General features: G+C 50.0%; 1 protein-coding gene across 3 annotated transcripts; it reads left to right on the forward strand.

The window, feature by feature from the left end:
- The first annotated feature begins 675 nt into the window (after window positions 1–675).
- On the forward strand, window positions 676–20,160 carry LOC122385312 (broad-complex core protein isoforms 1/2/3/4/5-like). Of its 3 annotated transcripts, none has more exons than XM_043373491.1 (6): window positions 676–781; window positions 1,626–1,812; window positions 2,682–2,876; window positions 3,269–3,539; window positions 3,879–3,929; window positions 19,587–20,160. In XM_043373491.1, the coding sequence occupies exons 2-6, from the start codon at window positions 1,627–1,629 to the stop codon at window positions 19,892–19,894; spliced, it is 1,011 nt and encodes a 336-aa protein (XP_043229426.1). In that variant the 5' UTR covers window positions 676–781; window position 1,626; the 3' UTR covers window positions 19,895–20,160. The 3 variants fall into 3 exon arrangements, with proteins under 3 accessions (XP_043229426.1, XP_043229427.1, XP_043229425.1); XM_043373492.1 differs by lacking the exon at window positions 19,587–20,160 and adding an exon at window positions 8,696–9,635 and having other exon boundaries at window positions 697–781; XM_043373490.1 differs by lacking the exon at window positions 19,587–20,160 and adding an exon at window positions 5,070–6,480 and having other exon boundaries at window positions 697–781.
- Window positions 20,161–20,379: the final 219 nt, after the last annotated feature.

A 20,379-nucleotide genomic window follows, 5' to 3' on the forward strand; every position in this document is an offset into this window, starting at 1 on the left:
TAGATGCCCGCGGTCGATCGGTCAGCAAGCTTCAAAACTGTGCTAAGCAGCGGCGTTAACGGTCGTAATCCTATATATGTACCTATCCTACATAGCCCGGCCGTATAGGTACGGCCTATCGCTCCGAAATTCGTAGCTGCCTATCACTTGTCAGATACAACTACCATAGGTAGGTATGTTTGTATGTATGTATGTAATTATGTGTGTATGTTTGTATAGGTAGGTATTGACATCAAAAGCCTTCCATATATGGCGTATACCCTTGATCTACTTATGAACAGTTGTAAAATAGTTTGCAACTTATAAGACGAAAAAAAAATCGTTTTTGAATAATCTTTGGTTGTTAATGATCAAAATAAGAACATAAACAGGCTAAATTGGCGACCGACATTTCTCTATATGCGCCAAATGAGCCCTGCAGGGCTCGTAGGAGTCAAACTCATTCTCGTAGGTACCCACTCGGGCCACTATTCACTAATATTAAAAAACGGTGAATACTGACTCATAAATGTGGCGAAACGTTCTGATTTTTAAAATTAATTAAAATCTAGAAAATTATTAGCAAAGCAATGGTAGGAAGTAGGAACTAGGAAATAAATGAGCTCACAACAAAAAGTTTGTTCATTTCAGAACCACCGTGCTATTATCATTTTGTAGCCTTTTGTCTATTATTTTGATCATCTATCGAATCACCTGCGCCATAACTGTATATATTGTCTCCACTGTACAAATAATTAATAAATGCAAACGCTTTTAGTCAGAGGGATCGGTTTTGAGATAAGTAAGTTTAAATTAAGTATTGATGGCTTTCCTTATATATGTTTTTCAAATACGTTACTGTTCTTATCTTAAGCCATTGCAGTCTTCCTTTCATTTCACCTGTTAGGAGGCTTTCCTTCTTATGTGATTCAATGTGGTGATTTCAATTTCAATTTCGGTCCCTTCTCTGGTTTAAAGTTCAAGTTGACCGTTGAGGTGCTTATTCATGTCATATTCTACATCGAATTTTTAAATAATTACATGCGTTGAATCAACCATTTTCGGTCAGACTATTGGGAGGATCTCATCCAGCCCTCAACAATTTTCTTTCAAAACACCAATCCATTTATTGAATGGGCAGCTGATTGTGACGCCTAGAACTTGCAGAAGAAAAGCCGTTTTCCTATCGCCATTTTCGAGTCAATTCTTCGCCCAATTTAATCAAATCACACTAATTCCTAGTGGAAAATGGAAGCCTTTTCTCTCTGATAGGTTGAAGCGATACCATACCGCAAGTACCGGCTTGTTATACCGTTTTTCACCCTTAGTAGCGGGTCTGCATTTATGCCCATATATGGTCATCAAAGGTCCATTTATTTACCAATCATTTTTTTATCTTCGCCTCATAGTTTCCCCAACTGATATGTGATAATTGATATGCATTCATTGAATATTATTCTATCCTGATCCTGGCTTTCAAGAAAAGCTGCAAAAACAGTATCTTGTAGACCTAATTCTATGCATTTTAACATCAATGACCATATCAATATGATCAACTTCAAATATCTAGTTTAGAAAAACACTAGAGGTAAACCACACGCCAACTTGCCATTGACCTAACCATCCTGCGGCCTCCCCTCTTCCAGGATGTCTGAGAGCCAGGAATTTTGTCTGCGCTGGAATGACTTCCACAGCAGCTTCCACATGTCGCTGGAGGCGCTGCGTGGTGACGACTCATTCACAGATGTCACTCTCTCGTGCGGCGGGCACCTGTTCAAGGCACATAGGGTCATACTCTCAGCTTGTTCAGCACACTTCAAGGACATACTCAAGGTGAGCGAGTGTTATGCCTGTTGCCACTGGTTTTTGTTGTTGTCATCTTCCAACCTTCTGAAGCTGTATTCAGCGGCCCAGACACCTGTTCATACTCCGTATGAAAATTTCGGGCCTCTGGATGGATTCGGTCGCTAGCTGTGCACACCACCATGAATGATTACCGACCATGGGGTGTTAAAGTTCCAACTATTAGCAGCTTGAGTGTTAGTTGTTTGATGTAAGTGGCTCGGAACTGTTGTGGTGCACCCCGTGCTATGGGCGTGTCCGTGAATGCCAAACCTCTTCAGCCGTTGTTCTTCTTCCCATTTATCATCACGTCTCACATAGTTTTTGTTGAGACATACCTCCGCCATCTAACCGCCTATCACCGTGTTGGGTCCGTTCCAACAGGAGTTACATGCCCCTACCGATTATCACCCGCCCGGTGCGTTCCAACAGGAGTTCCATGCCCCTGCCGAGTATCACCCGCCCGGTGCGTTCCAACAGGAGTTCCCTGTCCCTACCGAGTATCACCCGCCCGGTGCGTTCCAACAGGAGTTCCCTGCCCCTACCGATTATCACCCGCCCGGTGCGTTCCAACAGGAGTTCCATGCCCCTGCCGAGTATCACCCGCCCGATGCGTTCCAACAGGAGTTCCCTGCCTCTGCCGAGTATCACCCGCCCGGTGCGTTCCAACAGGAGTTCCCTGCCCCTGCCATCACACGCCCGGTGCGTTCCGACAGGAATTCCCTGCCCCTACCGATTATCACCCGCCCGGTGCGTTCCAACAGGAGTTCCCTGCCCCTACCGAGTATCACCCGCCCGGTGCGTTCCAACAGGAGTTCCCTGCCCCTGCCGAGTATCACCCGCCCGGTGCGTTCCGACAGGAGGTGCCGCCGCAGCAGCACCCGGTGATCGTCCTGCCCACCGTGGAGCGGGACGTGATGCGTGCCGTCCTCGAGTTCATTTACCGTGGCCAGGTGAACGTGCGCCAGGCGCGACTGGGCGCCTTCCTGCAGGTGGCCGAGACGTTCGCCATCCAGGGACTGGCCGACGAACAGACCAAACGCAACTCGGCGAAGGTGGGTGGTGTCGCACGGTGGGAGATGTACTCGCGTTAGTGTCGGTGCTGATTGGGGGAGGGGAGAGACTGGGGTGGTTATTGAGGAAGATGGTCGTGCAGTAAATGGTGCATGGTGGTCAAAGTGGACAAGATAACGCTTGTCAGAAAAAAAAAATGTTTGTTTTCGGTAATAGGAACATTGAAGTTTATATGTGTGTAAAGTTGTTAAGGTTGAAGCAACGTTAGGTATTTGTTGTTTTTAGAACACTCGATGGAACAATGAAAAACTTGTTTTCGCACGTTGACCGTCATGTGTCGCTGTATTATATTTTTGTTTCGCTAACATCGATTCCGTACTGTGACCTCTTCATGAGCCTGACCTAATCGTAACCCCACCCTGACCTGTTGCAGACCCCGGAGAGGTCCCGATCCTCGGACGCCCCGTCTCACCAGCCCTCCTCCAAGCGGCGGCGCGCCGAGCCGCAGCCAGACCCTGGGCCGATGGGCGGTGCCGGTCCTCCGCCTCCTCCCCCGCCGCCGGCGCCGCAGCAGCAGCGCAGCGCCGACAGGACGATGGGCCTGGACCTACCTGTGAAGCCGGAGCCGGAGTCGATGCTGGACGAGCTGGAGGAGATGCTGGAGCCGCAGCCGGACCAGGCCGGACTGGAGGCGCTCTCGGAGGGTGAGAGAGCGGGGCAGAGGGCTGGGAGGGACTGGAACAGGGTGTTGGGAGGGGCTGAGATAAAATGTGCTGGTATGGGCGGGGTAGAATAGAATAGAAAACAAATAGCATAGAACTTGAAAGAATGAGAAGAATGGAACGGTGGTGATCATCGTTATGGGCAAGGTTTGGTACTTTCGTCTGTTTGGCGTCGTTGTGCAAATGTGTCTAGTGCCCACTTACCCTCGTTAAATGTAAAACGCACCTGTACAGACCAGGCAATATGCCGATATGTGTCGCGTGCCATGTAACTATGTGAGATATATCGCCTGACCTGGCGTAATGGCGTATTGGTTTCAGCGCATGGCCTGATGGCGGTCACACAAGAGGACAGCGGAGGATCACAAGCCAGTGAGTACAATGACGCCCTCCGCTCGGTCTCCGGTGCACCAGAGTGCACCATTTCCCTGCCTCTCTAGCACAGCCTTCTATCCTTCCAGTGAAGCCTTCTACCTGTTTATTTTCTCATAGGTTTCCAATGGGTCACTAGTTCATTTTCTCAAAGCTTTCCTTTTTCTTTTATATTTCCTTGTTTATCTAGTTTGTCCCTGTATCTTGCCTTCATTTCGATCTCTCCTCTGTGCATAGACTTCCGGTTTTCCTGTCCGTCCACACTCTTCGGACAGCTAGGATGCTTGCATGCAATGACCGGACCCACATCGGGAGCAACTACCTGAAAAAAACAACATAAGAATATTTTATCTTGGCGCACGTCCTTTCTAGGTTGTATTTCCTTTTCTATGTATTGGACGTGATTTCTACGTAGGCTGAATTCTCAGAGCTCACGCTGCAAGCCAGCCGCGGGGGCGTAAGGTTTTGTTTATGTTCCAACTCGCGGTATGACGAGCGGGTCGGGTTTATCTGGGCACGGCCTGCCTGTCTGCGATGGACTTTTTGGTGGACCGGCCGCCTTCTCAAAGTTTTGTGTATATTTGCTAGCCGCTTGGGGATCTTAGACACTTGATATAGTTTGAGCATTGCACGGGGATGATTTTTTGATAGAGAAAGGCCATAACTTGTGGCAAGCGCGACAAAATGTGACAGACGCATTTAATGCAGATGCTTGGAATGGAACGAGACTGGACATCAATGGCGAATAGCTGTGGCGAGAGTGATGGGAGACATGCGGTAGAGGAGGAGAATGTCTTCCTGATCGCTTGGAACAGTGTGATACCGTTAGCACTTGATCCACTGAACATGGTGCTTATTGAATTATCCATCCTGCCCTGGGATAAAATTGCCAGCCTAAGGCGTTCTTTCATTTATAGTCTGCCGAATCGGAGAGCGAACACGGATGCGATAGTCTTCGCTGTCGTTTATTGATTGGGATGCCGTCGTGATGATGACGCGCAGCTCGGTTCCTGTTGTGGTACCGGCTGTGCTGGCGGGCGGGGCTCAGCTCCCCGTTCCCGGCCCGGTGCCTCCGCCGCCGCCGCCGCCGCCGCCGTCGCCGTCCGGGCCGCTCTGACTCGCTGCTCGCCCGTGTTGCAGGCACGGACGGCCTGGCGGCGGCGATGGTGGCGGCGGTGGTGGCGCCGGCCGCCGGCCGGCCCGGCCTTCCGCCGCGCTCCCTGGTCAGAGAGTACTTCACCGGCAGCGGCCAGGACCGGCTGTGTCGGCTCTGCGGCCACGTCCTGCGGCTGAACCGGCAGCTCTCCACGTCGGGCATGTGGCGCCACATGCGCGTGCGCCACCCGGAGCTGGTGCAGCAGGCGGAGCCGGCGCCGTGTCGCTCGGAGTCGGCGGGCAGCCTGTGGGGCGCGCCGCCGACAGAGGCCAGCACCGGCCCCGTGGCGCAGCGGGTCGGGGACAGCGCTGCCGTCCCCGACACCGACTGGTTCTTCAAGTCGTAGCGGCTCTCGGTTCGGACTGAACGTGAAGCGAAATGTTTATCATGTTTTATATGCAAAGAAGCACTACGATCATTTGTACTAATTAGTGGTAGCAGCTAAGCATGGAAGCTCGATGCTAGCTGGCTATACGGCGGCAGAGAATGGGTCTTTCTACCGAATCATGTATTTGTGTATTATCGGCGTTTGTGGAGATGAAGCGCAGTTGATTCTCAGGGTAATTAAGATCCAGCTTATCCGCGAGATATTTGGAAGGATGAGTTGGCCAGGATATGACAACGTTGGCTGTCGATGCTCGGCGTGGCATTTGTTGGAAAATTTACGTATTTCTGGCCAGTGACCAGCTTGTTCAGATTCGCAGTTATTGTGTCCCTGGACAAGCCCCCTTCAACTGACTGAAAAGCGAGCTACCAAAGAATGTGATTTATGCAGGACTCAAATTCAAATGGAATACACAACCTATGCTTATGACGTATGAGTTTCTGTTAGCGTAACCATCATCCAAGTATTTTACACGTAGTCTTGTATTACAATTGTACTTTCGATCACATTAATGTTTTTATTGTTGAGCAAGTTTCGCATAGCCTGTTCAATGATATCGGTTCCAGATAACCCTGACACGCTTATTAAAGTTTGGTTCACGCATGTTTACAAAACAGATTGTAACTTATGCCTTTTGCTTGTCACTTATTGTCAGATGTGGTTCACAGTAGGACCCTGTACCATTTTGGAAGAGTTGCTGCTTGAATCTGATAATTATCAGACGGCCGTTTACCTGTTATATCCGTGCCTTGGATGCGTACGGTGCGATATGTCCTGTATACTCTGGCATTGCGTGTGCTGTCAATCGTCTCAATGGAAATCGTTGCCATATTCTAAGCCCCCCCCACACACACACACACACAACTCCTAATGGCGAAACTACGATCTATCATTTGATGGCAACTGTACAGACGCAGGTAGTCGTTCTGTGTGGTAGTTGTTGATCGTTTTACGTGCCTGAGGACGCATGAACCGTTCATATTGAGCCTGGAATACATGCGTGAAGTGCTGATTAAGAATTGATTTCGCATTGGTACGGGGGTGATAAGCTGCATATGCATTCTCTTTAGCTTGGATAGGTACTTTTCTCCTCCTCCATTCAGGGACATTCTTATCTTAATTTTCATTTCGCCTTCCCTCGTTAAGCGCCTTCCTCCCCGCTCTCTTGCTTTCCCACTCACCACATTTCCACACTGCGTTGTGCGAGTCATAAGACCCGTATCTGTGCCCCGAGAGAGTCCGTGCAGTAATTCGTACATCCCTGTCGCCCTATGCGCCTCCCCAGCTGGGAGTTCGCATTGGATGTCGGCTGGAGACCAAGGAGTTCGATTTCAGCAGTTGCGGGCTCCGTTGGTAATGGGCGACGATGGGAGTGATTACTGATTAGGCAGGTTGGGCGAGGCCGATGGTTGTTGACTGGGCACTGAGCAGTGGCAGGGTCAGATAGGGCGGTTTGGGCTAAGCATTGGTGATGGTCGGCGGGGTCAGTTCTGATCGGAGCGGGTAATGTGGATGATGACTGCTTTATGCTAGATTTGAGTCGGAGAGTTGGGGACTGTTGTTATCGTTGGCTTGCGTAGGTCAGTCGGGCGGATGGAGACTGGTGCCGAGTTGTGTAGCTCAGTGTGGCAGAATGGGACTGGTGATATTGTTGGACTTGTCGGCCAGTCGGTGCGGGTGGCCGGTGCCGGGCCCGGTGCCGGTCGGCGGTCCGCGGCGGCGTCTGAGCTCAGTGCGGTCGGCCGTGTTTCAGACGCAGTGCCAGCGCCGCCGCGGCCGGCCCGGCCCGGCGCCCGGCCGCCCGTCTGGATGTACTACGTGCGTCTCTCGGACACCACCGCCTCGTGTCGGTTCTGCGGACGCGTCATCCGCGGCGCGCCCACCTCCAGCGGCAACTTCTGGGTGCACCTGAAGCGGCTGCACGCCGCCGACATTGCGGCGCTCGGCGGGCAGCACGCGGCGCTGGCGGGCTCCTGGCGAGAGGCGGCCGGCCGCCGGCGCCCCGCGCCCGCTGACGAGCACAGGCTGGCCGCGCAGCGACGGAGCGCGGACGGTGACGGTGCCGTGTGGATGGGGCAGCCGGAGCAGCCCGGCGCGGCGGAGACGCCCTGGATGTCGCCACCGGAGCTGCCGCCTCCGGCACTGCCGCCGCCACCGGCTCTGCTCCCCCCGCCTGTGTCTCAGGAGGTTTCGCCACCGCTGACTCAAGAGGCTGCGCCGGCCTCCTCTCAGGCCCTGACGTGATCCGAGCGAAAACTGACGGTGTCTGAGATCCGCTCCTTTTCTGCCCGGTCAGTGGCAGTAGCGAGAACTCTCTGGTTGTAGAGCGATACAGCCCCTATCGGATGCACTGCCGATGTGGATGACGGTGCGGCAGCTTCAGTCAGTCACTCTGTGTGTGTTTGGCTGGTCCTCCTACTCTCGTGCCCCTGTCGCTGCATGAAGGGTGCTTTGTTCGCACCCTGGCCGAGGCCTGATGGCTTCTTGCCCACCGAACCCACCGTGTAGATAGCTGGTTGCTTCGTGCTTGTGTTGTCGCTGAACTTCTGGTACTGAGCCGCCCACTCGTTTAATCTCTTCCCTGCCATTGTCAGGTCAGACAGTTGTTTTTTCCGAGGTCGTGTATCATTGCTGTAGGATGCTAGTCATCCATAGCTCAGGGAAACTCCGCTCCCTCTTCTGTCAAGGGAGTGGCTTCGCCTGACCTATTTAGAGAGCTTTGCCAAGGCTGGTGCCAGCTTTGTGTTTTCCATCATCGATTTTTTTTTATAGCTTTCGTGGTTGCACATCCACATGCCATAACTTGCATCCTTTGGATTGTATTTAACTATGCATTGATGACTGGTACTGTATTGAGGCCGACGTGCGGGACAAGGTATGTAAATAGAAAGAGCGTGAACCTTGTTTGGTGTCTGGTAGCTGTAGTTGAGGTCACGCTCGCGAGTGAACACTTTTTAACTCAGTTGTTGGCTAGCAGTTAAATGCGTGAGATATAACTTATGCTCGAATTTGAACAGAGGTGATCAATTCATAGTCGCAATAACTTTTCTCAGAATGATCAGTTTCAACGTCTCAAGTCACTATTTCGTACCCTTTGACCTTTACAATGTGTAATAGGTCCGTAGATTTTGGTTCAAAGGTTTGCTCCCTCTCGCTCCGCCAGATGTCACTGCTGTAGGGTTTCCGTGGCACCCACCAGATGTCTCTGGCCTCGCTCTGTTGCAGTGGGTTTTCCGCCGCCGGTGCGTCAGCGCTCCCAGGTGTGGTCCTACTTCAACCCCCGAGCCGAGGGCCGACTCCAGTGCCAGATGTGCGCTGCCATCGTCGCCTACTCCAACAACTCAACGAGCAATCTGTGGGGACACCTGGGGCGCTACCACCAAGAGCTCTTCGCCACTCTCAAGTCCGAACGCTCCCGACAGGAGCGTCAGGAGCACGCTCCTGTCGGGAGCGTTCTCCTGACGCTCCTGTCGGGAGAACGACAGAACGCCCCTGTCTGAGATCGGCGGCCTCTAATCCTACCGATACCTAGGGCGAGGTGCACCCGGTGTACTCTGCCGCGGCCGCGGGCGAGGCGCGCCTGGTGTACCCGGTCGGAGTCGTCCGGTCCACTGCTGCCTCCATGAGGCTATACCATTGGTGATGGATAGCATCGGGAATGGAGGAAATCTCCCTAATGTGAGCTGCTTGAGAGAATGATTTCCGAATCTCCGGAGAGATGGCGGCTCGTTGCGGTTCATTCACTGCGCCAGTTTAGTTGATGATGTGACGGCGGGGGCCAAGACTCATGAGTGCAAGCGATTGGAAAGTGGACTTCCCCCGGAGCTGAGTATTCTCTATTTTCGCCGGCTCTCATGCCGACCTCTGGTTTGAAAGCATTTGCACGAATGGTGAATTCGTTGGCTAATTATATTTTGTTGATATGATAGCATATATTGTCTTATTTTTATTGGTTTTTAGGCATACATACATAATCGAATCTTCTCATGTTTTATCAGGTCATGGCATCCTGATGAGTGATGCAAGATTTACGAATGTGCATTTAGAATAAGGCCGAACTGACTGTTGATATTTTTCTTCGATGTATCATGCATAATACAGCATGTGTCTCCTAGTTTCGACCATGTCTAAGTAATAAATCTACATTGCGAAGACGGAACCAAACCCGATAGTCTGTGAGTACCTATTTTGGTCACCAGCTGGGGGAAAGGCAGGATGTGGTGGGAACTATTCGAAGGGCTTTTTATCTAGGAACGAATGCGGCAAATGTGTCAAAGCATCTAATATCTGTTCTACATACAGCGGGAGGTGCCTCGGTGCTCAGGTCGATTAAATATACGTATGGGGTGGTGGAGACAGATAACTGTGAGCTTATTGCTCCTCCTTAGCTAGCCAGTTGGATGAAACCACCTGGGAACCATCGCCCATTACATCACTGCGCAATGGTTTTACGTAGGTGCCTATCCCGAGACAGCCAATACCAGTCCCGATCTCTACCCCTCTCCAAGGCTGCCCGACAGTGCCATTCAGGTGACCTCGGGAGCCATCAGTGATTTCGCACGTGCTGCCCCGGCGGGTCAGTGCCTCCGTGACGCTGCATGCAAACGGCAGCTGAACGAATTTCGGCCTGCCACCGATCCGTTCAGGTCCAAAATCGAACATAATCGCAGTCTGGCAATTTGCCAATTGGCGCTTGCTGAATATCAATGTGGACGCTCTGGGAACGTGGCTAGGCTGAATTTCATCGGCACCGGTCCCGATCGCTCAGTCAGCATACGAGATGGGCGCTGGAGGGGTTAGGGCGGGTCGCTGGGAGAGACAGGGTGAGGGATCAGGGCCGCGCCTGACTGTAAATGCTCATTACTTGCAGATATCTCCCCAGTGAGCACTGAGTCGCCCTTATACCAGACAATAATACCAGACAACCGTGTTGTCAATGGAGCTCTGATACGCGTGCCAATTACGTAACGTTCCCACTTCCAGCGAGTTTGTCAATGCGAATACAACTGCTGGTCTCTATCACATCTGCGCAGTTTTCTCCGGTCAATGATCAATGCTACTCGTAATATGGGTTTAACAAGAGATCGCCAACCTTCTCTCCTACCGGATAAACTACGCACTGCATCCCAAGGGTAGAGATGAAAGAAACCCAGATACCCACCGCGGACAAACAGGTTACGTTTAGTAGAACTTGTAATGTATACCGCATCACATATGTCGCCGCCATCTGAAGAAAAGTAGCGCGGCTCAACTGCGGCCTTTGATGGGCTTTGATGTGCTCGTTGGGAGCAGATGCCATCAGCGGATTGGGACCGGGACGGTGGCTGACGGTAATGGGGAGCGAGGGTGGTGGGGAGAGGGCCGGTGGTGGGACTGGTGGGATATGGGAGACGCTTTGATGCCGCGTCTGATAAACGACGCAGAGTCGTGTGAGGATGGCGAGGTAGGATGACATTGATCGTGGGAAAGTGAGTAAACGGCGGTAAAAGGGAATATATGAAATGCTTACCTCGGCATGCGATATGACAAGTACCTACGAGTATTCAGAGAATCGTCATCGATGATAGACAAATGGGTGAGAAAAAAAACTCATGCCACAAATTGAATGGGAGTGGGAGTGAACTGGAGCCTAGAGGTAATGGTGCTTTTATACATACGTGAGATCAAGGTATATAAAAACACTCGTGAGATAACATTAGCTTACTAAAGAAGCTCTAGCATGTAAATTGTAAGCATGGCATTTGTAGCATGGCACTTCATTAGTAATTCCATGGATGCTAATTCCATGGTAATTCCAAGGCATTAGTGCCTTTGATCGCGTGCTGCCAGTGTCTGACTTAATTCCGTAATTCATGTGTAATATGGAGTACCGGTGCGTGTGATCCCGGAAATTGTCCCTTGGTTCTTGGCTAGGACCGGTGATTCCTCTCAGGAAATGGCTCGTGTCTCCGTGTCTCTTGTCCACTGGCGTATGTCTCCCCGGAGATCATCTTTATCTCTGCGAACGCCGCGCCGGTGTCTCTCGGAAGGATGTCCTTCAGGCGGTAATTCTGCGATCCTTGGTATCTCCCTGTAGAGCCTTCTTCCGTCAGTAATTATATAACGGCTGGTGTCTCCCGGAAGAATGGCCTCCGGTCAGTTATTCTATAACCACATGGTGTCATCCGGAAGAGCGCCCTGGGGCTGTAATTCTATGGCAGCTGGTATCTCTGGGGACCGGTTTCTCGGTCCGTGAACCCTCCGTGAACCGTCCGTGAGCCGCCGTGAACCGTCCGTGAACCGTCCGTGAACCGTCCGTGAACCCTCCGTGAGCCCTCCGCGAGCCGCCCGTGAACTGTCCGGGTCGTACCGAGAGTCATCTCATAAGCAGGGCCGAGTTTCAGCCGGGCGTGATCCAATCACGAGAGAGAGAGAGAGAGAGAGAGAGAGAGAGAGAGAGAGAGAGAGAGAGAGAGAGAGAGAGAGAGAGAGAGAGAGAGAGAGAGAGAGAGAGAGAGAGAGAGAGAGAGAGAGAGAGAGAGAGAGAGAGAGAGAGAGAGAGAGAGGGAGAGAGAGGGAGTGAGAGACAGAGAGCGGCCGCCGGGCTCCTCCCGTCGCACACTGGGCCGATCGCCAGGTCTAGCACGACAAGGGTAAAAAAATCGAACTTTGTGGATGTGCAATGAAACCTATACCAATTTGTTCAAAAATGATCATACTACATTGCTGTGGTCTTTGTTTTCCAACACAATTGCTATTTCATGGCGAAAACTCAGCTTAAACACGAACTTCGGAATCGTTTGGACCGAACTCGTCCCCCGCACTCTTCGACAACGTATCTTTGATCCACGAAAACAATCACAATTTGAGGAGGAATTCCACATTTATATACATCAAACGATAGCTCCGGGTCTGCAGAAAACACATAACCACATGAAAATGGCGAACTCTTATTTGGTTATGATGTATTGGCACCGCAAAGATTTAAAGACGAAAATATAATTTCACATAATTGATGTCACACACAAATAGACTTTTAAAAAAAGTACCGCGGAGTACCGCTTCGAAAATCTCGCTACATGTCAATGATTCATTGCACTACAAGATCCAACAGTCATTTTTTGCGACTTTTTGCGACTTTGGATGTAGCAGCCAAACATCAACCCGCGCCGGACCGGTGCTCGGCGTCAAACGCGCCGGGCCGGGAGATGTTGATTGAACACTCCCCTTCTAACTCGGCTCTTGGGCCACATAGCGACACGTAGTAAGTGGCATTCGAAAGAACGCCCGAAATTCCAGATGACGTAATTAGTCATTTCTAGGTCAGGTCAAAGGTCACGTCACCAGAGGTCATCAAAGGTAAAATGTTGCATATATCAACATTTCTCGAAAACCGGCCCTTACCTCGGGGACCAAAAGAGCTACATCGTCGCGGAAAAATGCATTCAATTGCTCTTTTGGCGGTCTTTCTGAAATAAGCCCTCACATTTGGCTTAATCCTCGCCCCTAGTGGTGTTTTTCCAGCCGCGAACGTATAGAAGGGGTCCGTTGGACCCCCCCGCCGTTTCGCCCCTGATCGAGCTAGAGCTTCGCGGAAAAGACGAGCGTGTTGCCCGTGACAAGAGGAAGCTGATGATAACCAATTGTAAGGTTCTAGGTCATCGGTTGACCTTCCAGGTCAGGTCAATGACCCAAAAGTCGGGAAAATCGAGACCTGTTAGAACGTCGTAAGGGGTGGCTGCTATGGGTTTTTTGGGTGCTGATCACGAATATAATGTTATTTACGATCATAGATGATGTCTTCATACATTTAGGCCAGGTCGGGTCAGGTCAGGTCGGGTCAACCAGTAAGGGTTTTGCCGGGTATTTGCAGTAGGTGGCAACCGCCTCTGACAGCTTTGTAACATGTTAAGAAGGCACCAAAGCTACATAGTAAATGCTCAAATGATTGCTAGATTCGAATTCAGCTCCAAAAACTAGCCTAGAAACATGTAAAACTCGAAAAAGTGAACCAAGGTCATTTACCTGACCTTCTGGTGACCTTGACACCCACCCTAATGCATGGGGGCAACATAATATACCATGTTTGAACGCTTTAAACCAAGAAAAGACTGCAAACCCGCGGCTAATGCGAGCCGACATACGCTGAATCGCGATTCCGGTCAAACATGGTCTCGAAAGAAGGTCACAGGTCAAAGATCATTAAGGTCAGGGTCATGACATTTTCAGGTTAACTGTAAAAGTAGTTATCGCGAGGGCACTGAAAGTTTCGTTGCGATCGGCCGCTTTTTACGCGAATTACTTGCGAAAAACCAAGGGTTCCGTTCGAAGATTCAGGCCCCGTCGCGCTAGAATGGCATATCGGCCCACTGTGCGTCGCTCCCTCACTCCTGCTGCTGGCTGTTGTCAGGCTACCGGCTGTGGAAGGCTCGAAACTCGAAAACACTGCATTGTAAGCATATCCTCCACAGGGACTTACCGCCCAACCTCATTAGCAAATGGCCTGCTGTGTCGCCGCAAGCCGCTGTAGTAGGATGTAAAATTAGAGCTCTCGACACCGGCTTTTGCCTGTTTTGTCGCTGACTTTTAAGAAGGCGGTGGCGGTGTTTCTCAGATGTGTAAATCGTTAGGAGTCTGGTTCACGGCGAAATGTCGCTGTTGAAGGTGTCTGGCGGGGTGCTGCTGCCGCGGCCGCCGGGCGTGATTACACGTGCTTCAGTCTCAAGCAATTATTGTCCTATTAAAAACCACTCTGCTTTATGTATGTAGTAGTTATCATATCTCGTTTTTCTACTACTACTCGTTTTTCAAAGAACATATAAGGTGCAAACATTTTGCATTTTCTTTCAGATGTAAAAGGAACACATAACATGAGCTTATCATACAATTTAAATATTATACTGCATTTAATTAAGTTCTTGACTTAATGCTTCAGGCACCTACTAAACACTTAAAATGTTTGCTGAAGTCAGCGGTGTGGTTTCTATTATTGCACCAATAAATGGATGGTCACAAACACTGGCTGCTGTTTGTGATAGTGTACAATAAATAACACCGTTCTGGCTATCGCAGAGACGACTGTAAGCGGACACGGCGGTTCGGTGCAATCTTTATTGGATGTCAACCGTTAGTGAGCGCCCGGAAAACTATTTGTGACACCCCCCTCTCCCTCTCCCCCCCCCCCCCGATGGCCGCGGGCGGAGGCCGAAGAAAATGTGGTCCAAAGCCTCCACAATAACTAAAACGGGCCTGGTATTAAAAATCAATTATTTTTCTGTAAGAAATGTTGTATTGACCAATGAACAAAGTTGATGTAACATTGTGTAGGAATATTGTGCCTATCCACTTTTCTTTTCTTTTTGCGGCAGAAGGAATGCTTTTTTGAACCTCTTCTCAGTGGTTGATGGTTGTTTATTCACTATTGTCCATTCACCATGACGCATAACTGGTAGCATAGCACTCTCTCCAGAAGAATTTTGGATTATGGCACGCACAGGATTTATACTTTTTACTCTCTCCCTCCCTTTCTCTCTCTCTCTCTCTCTCTCTCTCTCTCTCTCTCTCTCTCTCTCTCTCTCTCTCTCTCTCTCTCTCTCTCTCTCTCTCTCTCTCTCTCTCTCTCTCTTCACTTATCTCCTCTCCCCCCAAGCTGACCTGTGTCTGATATTCTCATGACAAATGATGGATGGCGTACTCCAGCCATCTCATGAAATCACCATGTTCAAAAATACAGCCAACTTCTTTTCACGAGTAATGCCAACACGGAGCTAGAGTGATGGATGTACAAGTTAATCTGGTGTGACTGCGCCGCTATCTCGTAATTACTGAGTGCAGGGAACCGCTGCAATATTACTGTCGTCATTAAATTCAGTGAGCTGTGCCAAGCAATTTGCGTTTGTATTCATGCATTGACCTATCGGTCCCAAGTTGATTTGTGCATTGTAACTGCCTCATAATTTGGTCGTCACGTCTCCGCTATATCAGAAAGCCGTCATGTGTGAAGCTCTAGGAGTCCTGCGGCTGCAGGGGAGGCCGAGGATCCTGAAAGCGCTGTTGGGTGTGAGGGACGACCGTTGGCTGGTCGGACTGGTCAGCAGCGGTGGGGGGTCGACCTCTGAGAACGGGTCGTCCCCTGGGCGATGGGGACTGGTCGTCCTCTCAGTGGTTATTTCTGCCGACATTCACTGGACTGATGTGTTCATTAGCGGACGAGCGGACGGGCCGCGGCAGCCGTGTGTGGTCGCATACAGGTGCCTTGGACACGACTGGCTTCCCGAGCTGTCAGCCACTGCCCATTGCTGTAAGGCACAGACTGTCACACCTGTCACACCTGTCACGGCTGTCATTCCTGCGAGGTAAAGACTGCCACTGCTGTGTCACTGCCGCGCATTGAAGGCTGCTTTGTGCTTACAGCACTCACAGGATAGACACTTAACCTGATATCGCACATATTGACTGCCAGGGCCCCCTAACTGAAGTACTTGCAGCACAGCAAACAGCTAAGCTGCAACTGCTTTAGCATCTCGATTAACAGCTTTATTATTGTGCTTTACGGCCTGAGCCTTGTTCATATTGCTGCTCACCTGCCCGCACGAGGTCCAGCGCTGAGGTTTACTGCCGCTACCAAGCGGTGCTCTGCACGGTTTAACGGTTTACTGCCAACTTAGGGGCACCTTCGGCTTATATTTAGCGGCCCTGTCAGCTGCTGGCTGGGTCGAACGACAGCGTGTGGGCGATGGCCGCGTCACCCCTCGTCTCCTTTCACCTTTGTCCCGGCCGTTGCTCAGGACCTGCCTGCTCCGTGTGGCGTTGAGAGGTCTGGTTTGGTCATACAAAGGCCGACAATAGATGCGGCGTGGACACCGGTCTGTCTCTCGCACCGGGTTGGGAACAGGTCGAGGCCCTAGGGGCGCGCCGACTACTATCCTAACTCCGCAAGATAGACACAGGAACCAGCCTCCCGTCTACATACCCCATATGCTCCGGTAGAGCAATGCAGAGCAGACAGACATAAACACCAGTTGTTGTCTACCGGTGCAGTGGCTTGAAGCGGATAGAGCAACACAGGGCAGACAGACGGAGACATCTTTCTCTGTCCTCCAATGGCTCTTAGACACAGCCAGAACGATGAACAGAGGGACAAAGTCCGGTAGCGGAGACGAACTAATAATTGGACATCGGCTGTCAATCCCGGCAATCCTGCCCCTGGCGTGTGCAGAAAAAGAGCATACAGACCGTACTGAGAAACACCAATAAGGAAGAAATACCAGCTACTAATCTCCTCAAAGAATATCCCTGCCATGACGACAATATGAGCATGGAGCATTGAGTGGTACGTCTTACGGGTGGTTTTGTCAGTTCCAGGATTTGGAAATCTGCCAACGGCCAATATTTGTCTTTATCGCTAAGCTTACCCAATACCCATCGATCAGTGGTTGAGACATTCACACACCGGTGCTATCGTCAGTATTCAGCCGACAGCAATAACGGTCTCATATCGGCCAAACTTGATTACCTTGTCCTCTGAGCTACCATCCGTCTTGGTTATCGTAGACATTGTCGTGGACACATGTGTGCTCCTCTGTAACCTTGGTCGGTCTTTTATACTGACTCGTACATGCAGGGTACTACGGCCTTAGCTCCTTCGCTGTATTAAAGTGGGCTTCAATCGATATAATCATCTAATAGCGAATAGAAATAACCGCTTTGCTTCGCGGCCGGTAGTTTATCATCCCACCAATAGATGTCGCGGTGATCGAACGCCTGGATGGCTATGCTGCGCCGCATTACTCCTCAGCTTCCATTTCTCTCCATAGCACAGTGGGGATTTTTCCGATCTAGCGCCTATTAATTCAAAAAATATTTTTTGGATTTTTGTTTATTTTTTGTGTCAGTAGGGCTAAGAAATGTCTGAATTTTTCATATATGGCATTGTTTTATCTGTATGTCCACAGCAAAACTAGGAAAAATGCGCCCAAAGTTCACACTCATGCGTGATTACTCAATGGGCTCAGCAAGGCCCGAAAGTATAGCCATGTATAGCTCAATTTCATTGTCCTGTCCTGTTGGTTTTAACCTTGCGAGGTCTTAAAGTTGCATATCGTCTGAAAGGCACCTTTATTAGGAATGGAATGGCAAACAGAAAGTATGCCACAACCTTACTAAGGTCACAAAAATGCCCTTTACAAAAAAAACCCTTACAGACACCATATTGAAGGAATGGTATTCTAAATAAATGTAGGAAATCAACAATGTTCTCCACACTTTTCCACTCCGAAATATATCATATCGAATTCGCCACTTTCTTCTGCACAAGACAACGCCTAGTTTGGCTGCCGAAACTTGCCTGAACACGGAATATTCTCATTAGAGTATCTTAACACCCCACTCGAGGAGCGCTAGGGCAAACAGCACGATATAGGAATGTTCCGGACATAGGCGAATAATTTTACTTCGTGATTTATATGATGCATATTTTCTGAGACACATTCATTAGGAAAAGGATGACAAGCGTAAATTATACATACCGTAACCTTATTAACCATCGCACTTGTGGGGAGGGGGAGGGGGAGGGGGAAGGGGTCGGATAAAACCCCATGGTTTTCCGCAAATTACTCGCGCAAAAAGCGGCCGATCGCGCCGAAACTTTCGGTGCCCTCGAGATCATCAATTTTACATCTAACCTAAAAATTTCATGACTCTGATCCAGCTGACCTTTGACCTGTGGCATATTTCTCGAGACCATGTTTGGCCGGAATCGCGATTCGGCGTATGCTAGCTCACATTATCCGCGGTTTCCAGTCTTTTTGTGGTTTTAAACGTTCAAATATGTGAAATGATGTTGGTGCCATGCATAATGGTGGGTGTCAAGGTCACGTGAAGGTCAAGTCAAGGTCATTGACCTTTTGATGACCTTGGTTCACTTTTTCGAGTTTTACTTGTTTCTAGGGTAATTTTTGGTGCTGATTTCGAATTTAGCAGCCATTTGAATATTTACGAAGTAGTTCTGGTGCCTTCGTTCCATGTTACGAAGCTATCAGTAGTAGGTGACACTTCTATGGATGGCCGGCAGGACGCCTACTAGTTGATCTAACCTGACCTGACCCGACCTGGCCTAAATGCATAAAGACATCGTCTGTGATCAAAACTAACATGAAATTCGTGATCAGCACCCCAACATACCCCGTAACACCCTAACTTTGCGAAGTTTCAAGAGGTCTCGATTTCCCAACTTTAGTTGGGTCATTAAACTGACTTGGAAAGTCAGCTTATGACCTTGGACTTTGAAATTGGATATATTCGGCCTCATTTCGTCATAGGCAGCACGCTTGACTTTTCCGCGAAGCTCTAGCTTGATTAGGGGCCAAACGGCTGAGCAGGGGGTCCAATCGCACCCCCCTATACTATGTTGATTATGCACATTTACAGGTAAAATTCTCACCAGGACACACCAGCCAACATCTGTGCACAATCTGGCTACAATTCTACCTATGGTTTGCCCTCTACGAATAAATACGTGCTAGATCGGAAAAATCCCCACTGTGCATAGATGTCGTGCGAGGAGCGCCTGAATAGGTATGCTGTGCCGCATCGCACGCACACCGCTGACGCTGGCGCAGTTCGGTGTGGGAATATTCGGAGCGTAGTAGTTTGGCGCGGGCAATCCTTTGTAGACAAGAATTGGCTTCTATGCATTTCAGGTTACCTACGAACAGTGGTGTATGTAAGATTTCAATATAATAACTATGCTTTTAAAGATATCTGGCTGGTTATTCTGTCACTTCGCTTCCCGATACCGCTCTCATTAATCCCTACCCGACAGCAATTATATTATGTGTTTTATCCCACGGCTTTACAACATCCGGTGGCTTCTCTACCGCTGTTATGCTTGTCAGTGGTACAGGGAATCTATTATCCAGTATCCACGTCAGTGATAATTTGCACTAATCGGCTTTGTTTCTGTCACTCTGAAATGCTGCCCTGCTACATACTGCGGCTAATGCATCGCAATGTATAATCCTGTCAGGCTTACAATGATGGTCGTGTAAGCGCGGTATACTGCCACCAGCGTCAATAAACCACGCCGCACAAACACGGCAATATCACTCCCCCTCCCTCCCTCCTCCCCGTGTTGCAGACTTTAAGCGCCGCTGCCGCAGCCTGGTCTGGGAGTATTTCGAGCGCATCACACCGTTCGACGCTCGCTGTTTGGTGTGTGGCCGCGTGTTCCGTCAAGGTGCCTCTGGTAACACGACCAACCTGCGTGTTCATTTGCACACGCATGACGTGTACCTGCGTCCGCTGGCGGCGGGTGGTGGGCTGGTCGGCGGACCGACAGGCAGCGGGGTGGGGAGGGCCAGTCTGTCTGCCGCACAGAGTCAGCTGATACAGATACAGATAGAGGACGTGAGTCAGGGGACCCTCAAAGCGGATGGTAGCGAGTAGCGACGGCGACGTTTGGCAGGTTTAGGGCGGTGGAGTTGTGACTGTCAAAGAGGGCCAAACACAGCTTGATGTAAGGCCGTGTGTGGGAAGCGGGGACGACAGATGTGAATGGATCGGAAGGACTTTGGTCGTATGGGTTATTGTATGTTCCAGAGATGGATAAGAAAAGACAGTGTAGAGCGTGGCAGAAGTCTGCGAGACTTGGAAACATTTATGAAGGGTGGGAAACAATGTTTCCTTACTCGATAATGTTAGGCCGCTGGAGCCAACGCAAGATGTTGCAGATGCAGATCATGATTTAAATGTTTTTTTTTTTGTAAATATTAGGCCTGTACATGTGTTAAGGACCAATAGATTTGGTTGTGCTTTTTTTCTTTTTTTCTAGCTTTCATGGGCGATCGGCAAATGTGATCCGCCAATCCATGTTGATTGAGTGCTGAAATAGACATCACTGATTGCTGAACTTGTGTATTGTTGTGTTGATA

The sequence above is a fragment of the Amphibalanus amphitrite genome, unplaced genomic scaffold (genome assembly GCF_019059575.1).
Source record: "Amphibalanus amphitrite isolate SeventyFive unplaced genomic scaffold, NRLGWU_Aamphi_draft 000214F_arrow, whole genome shotgun sequence".
In the NCBI taxonomy this organism is placed as follows: Eukaryota; Metazoa; Arthropoda; class Thecostraca; order Balanomorpha; family Balanidae; genus Amphibalanus; species Amphibalanus amphitrite.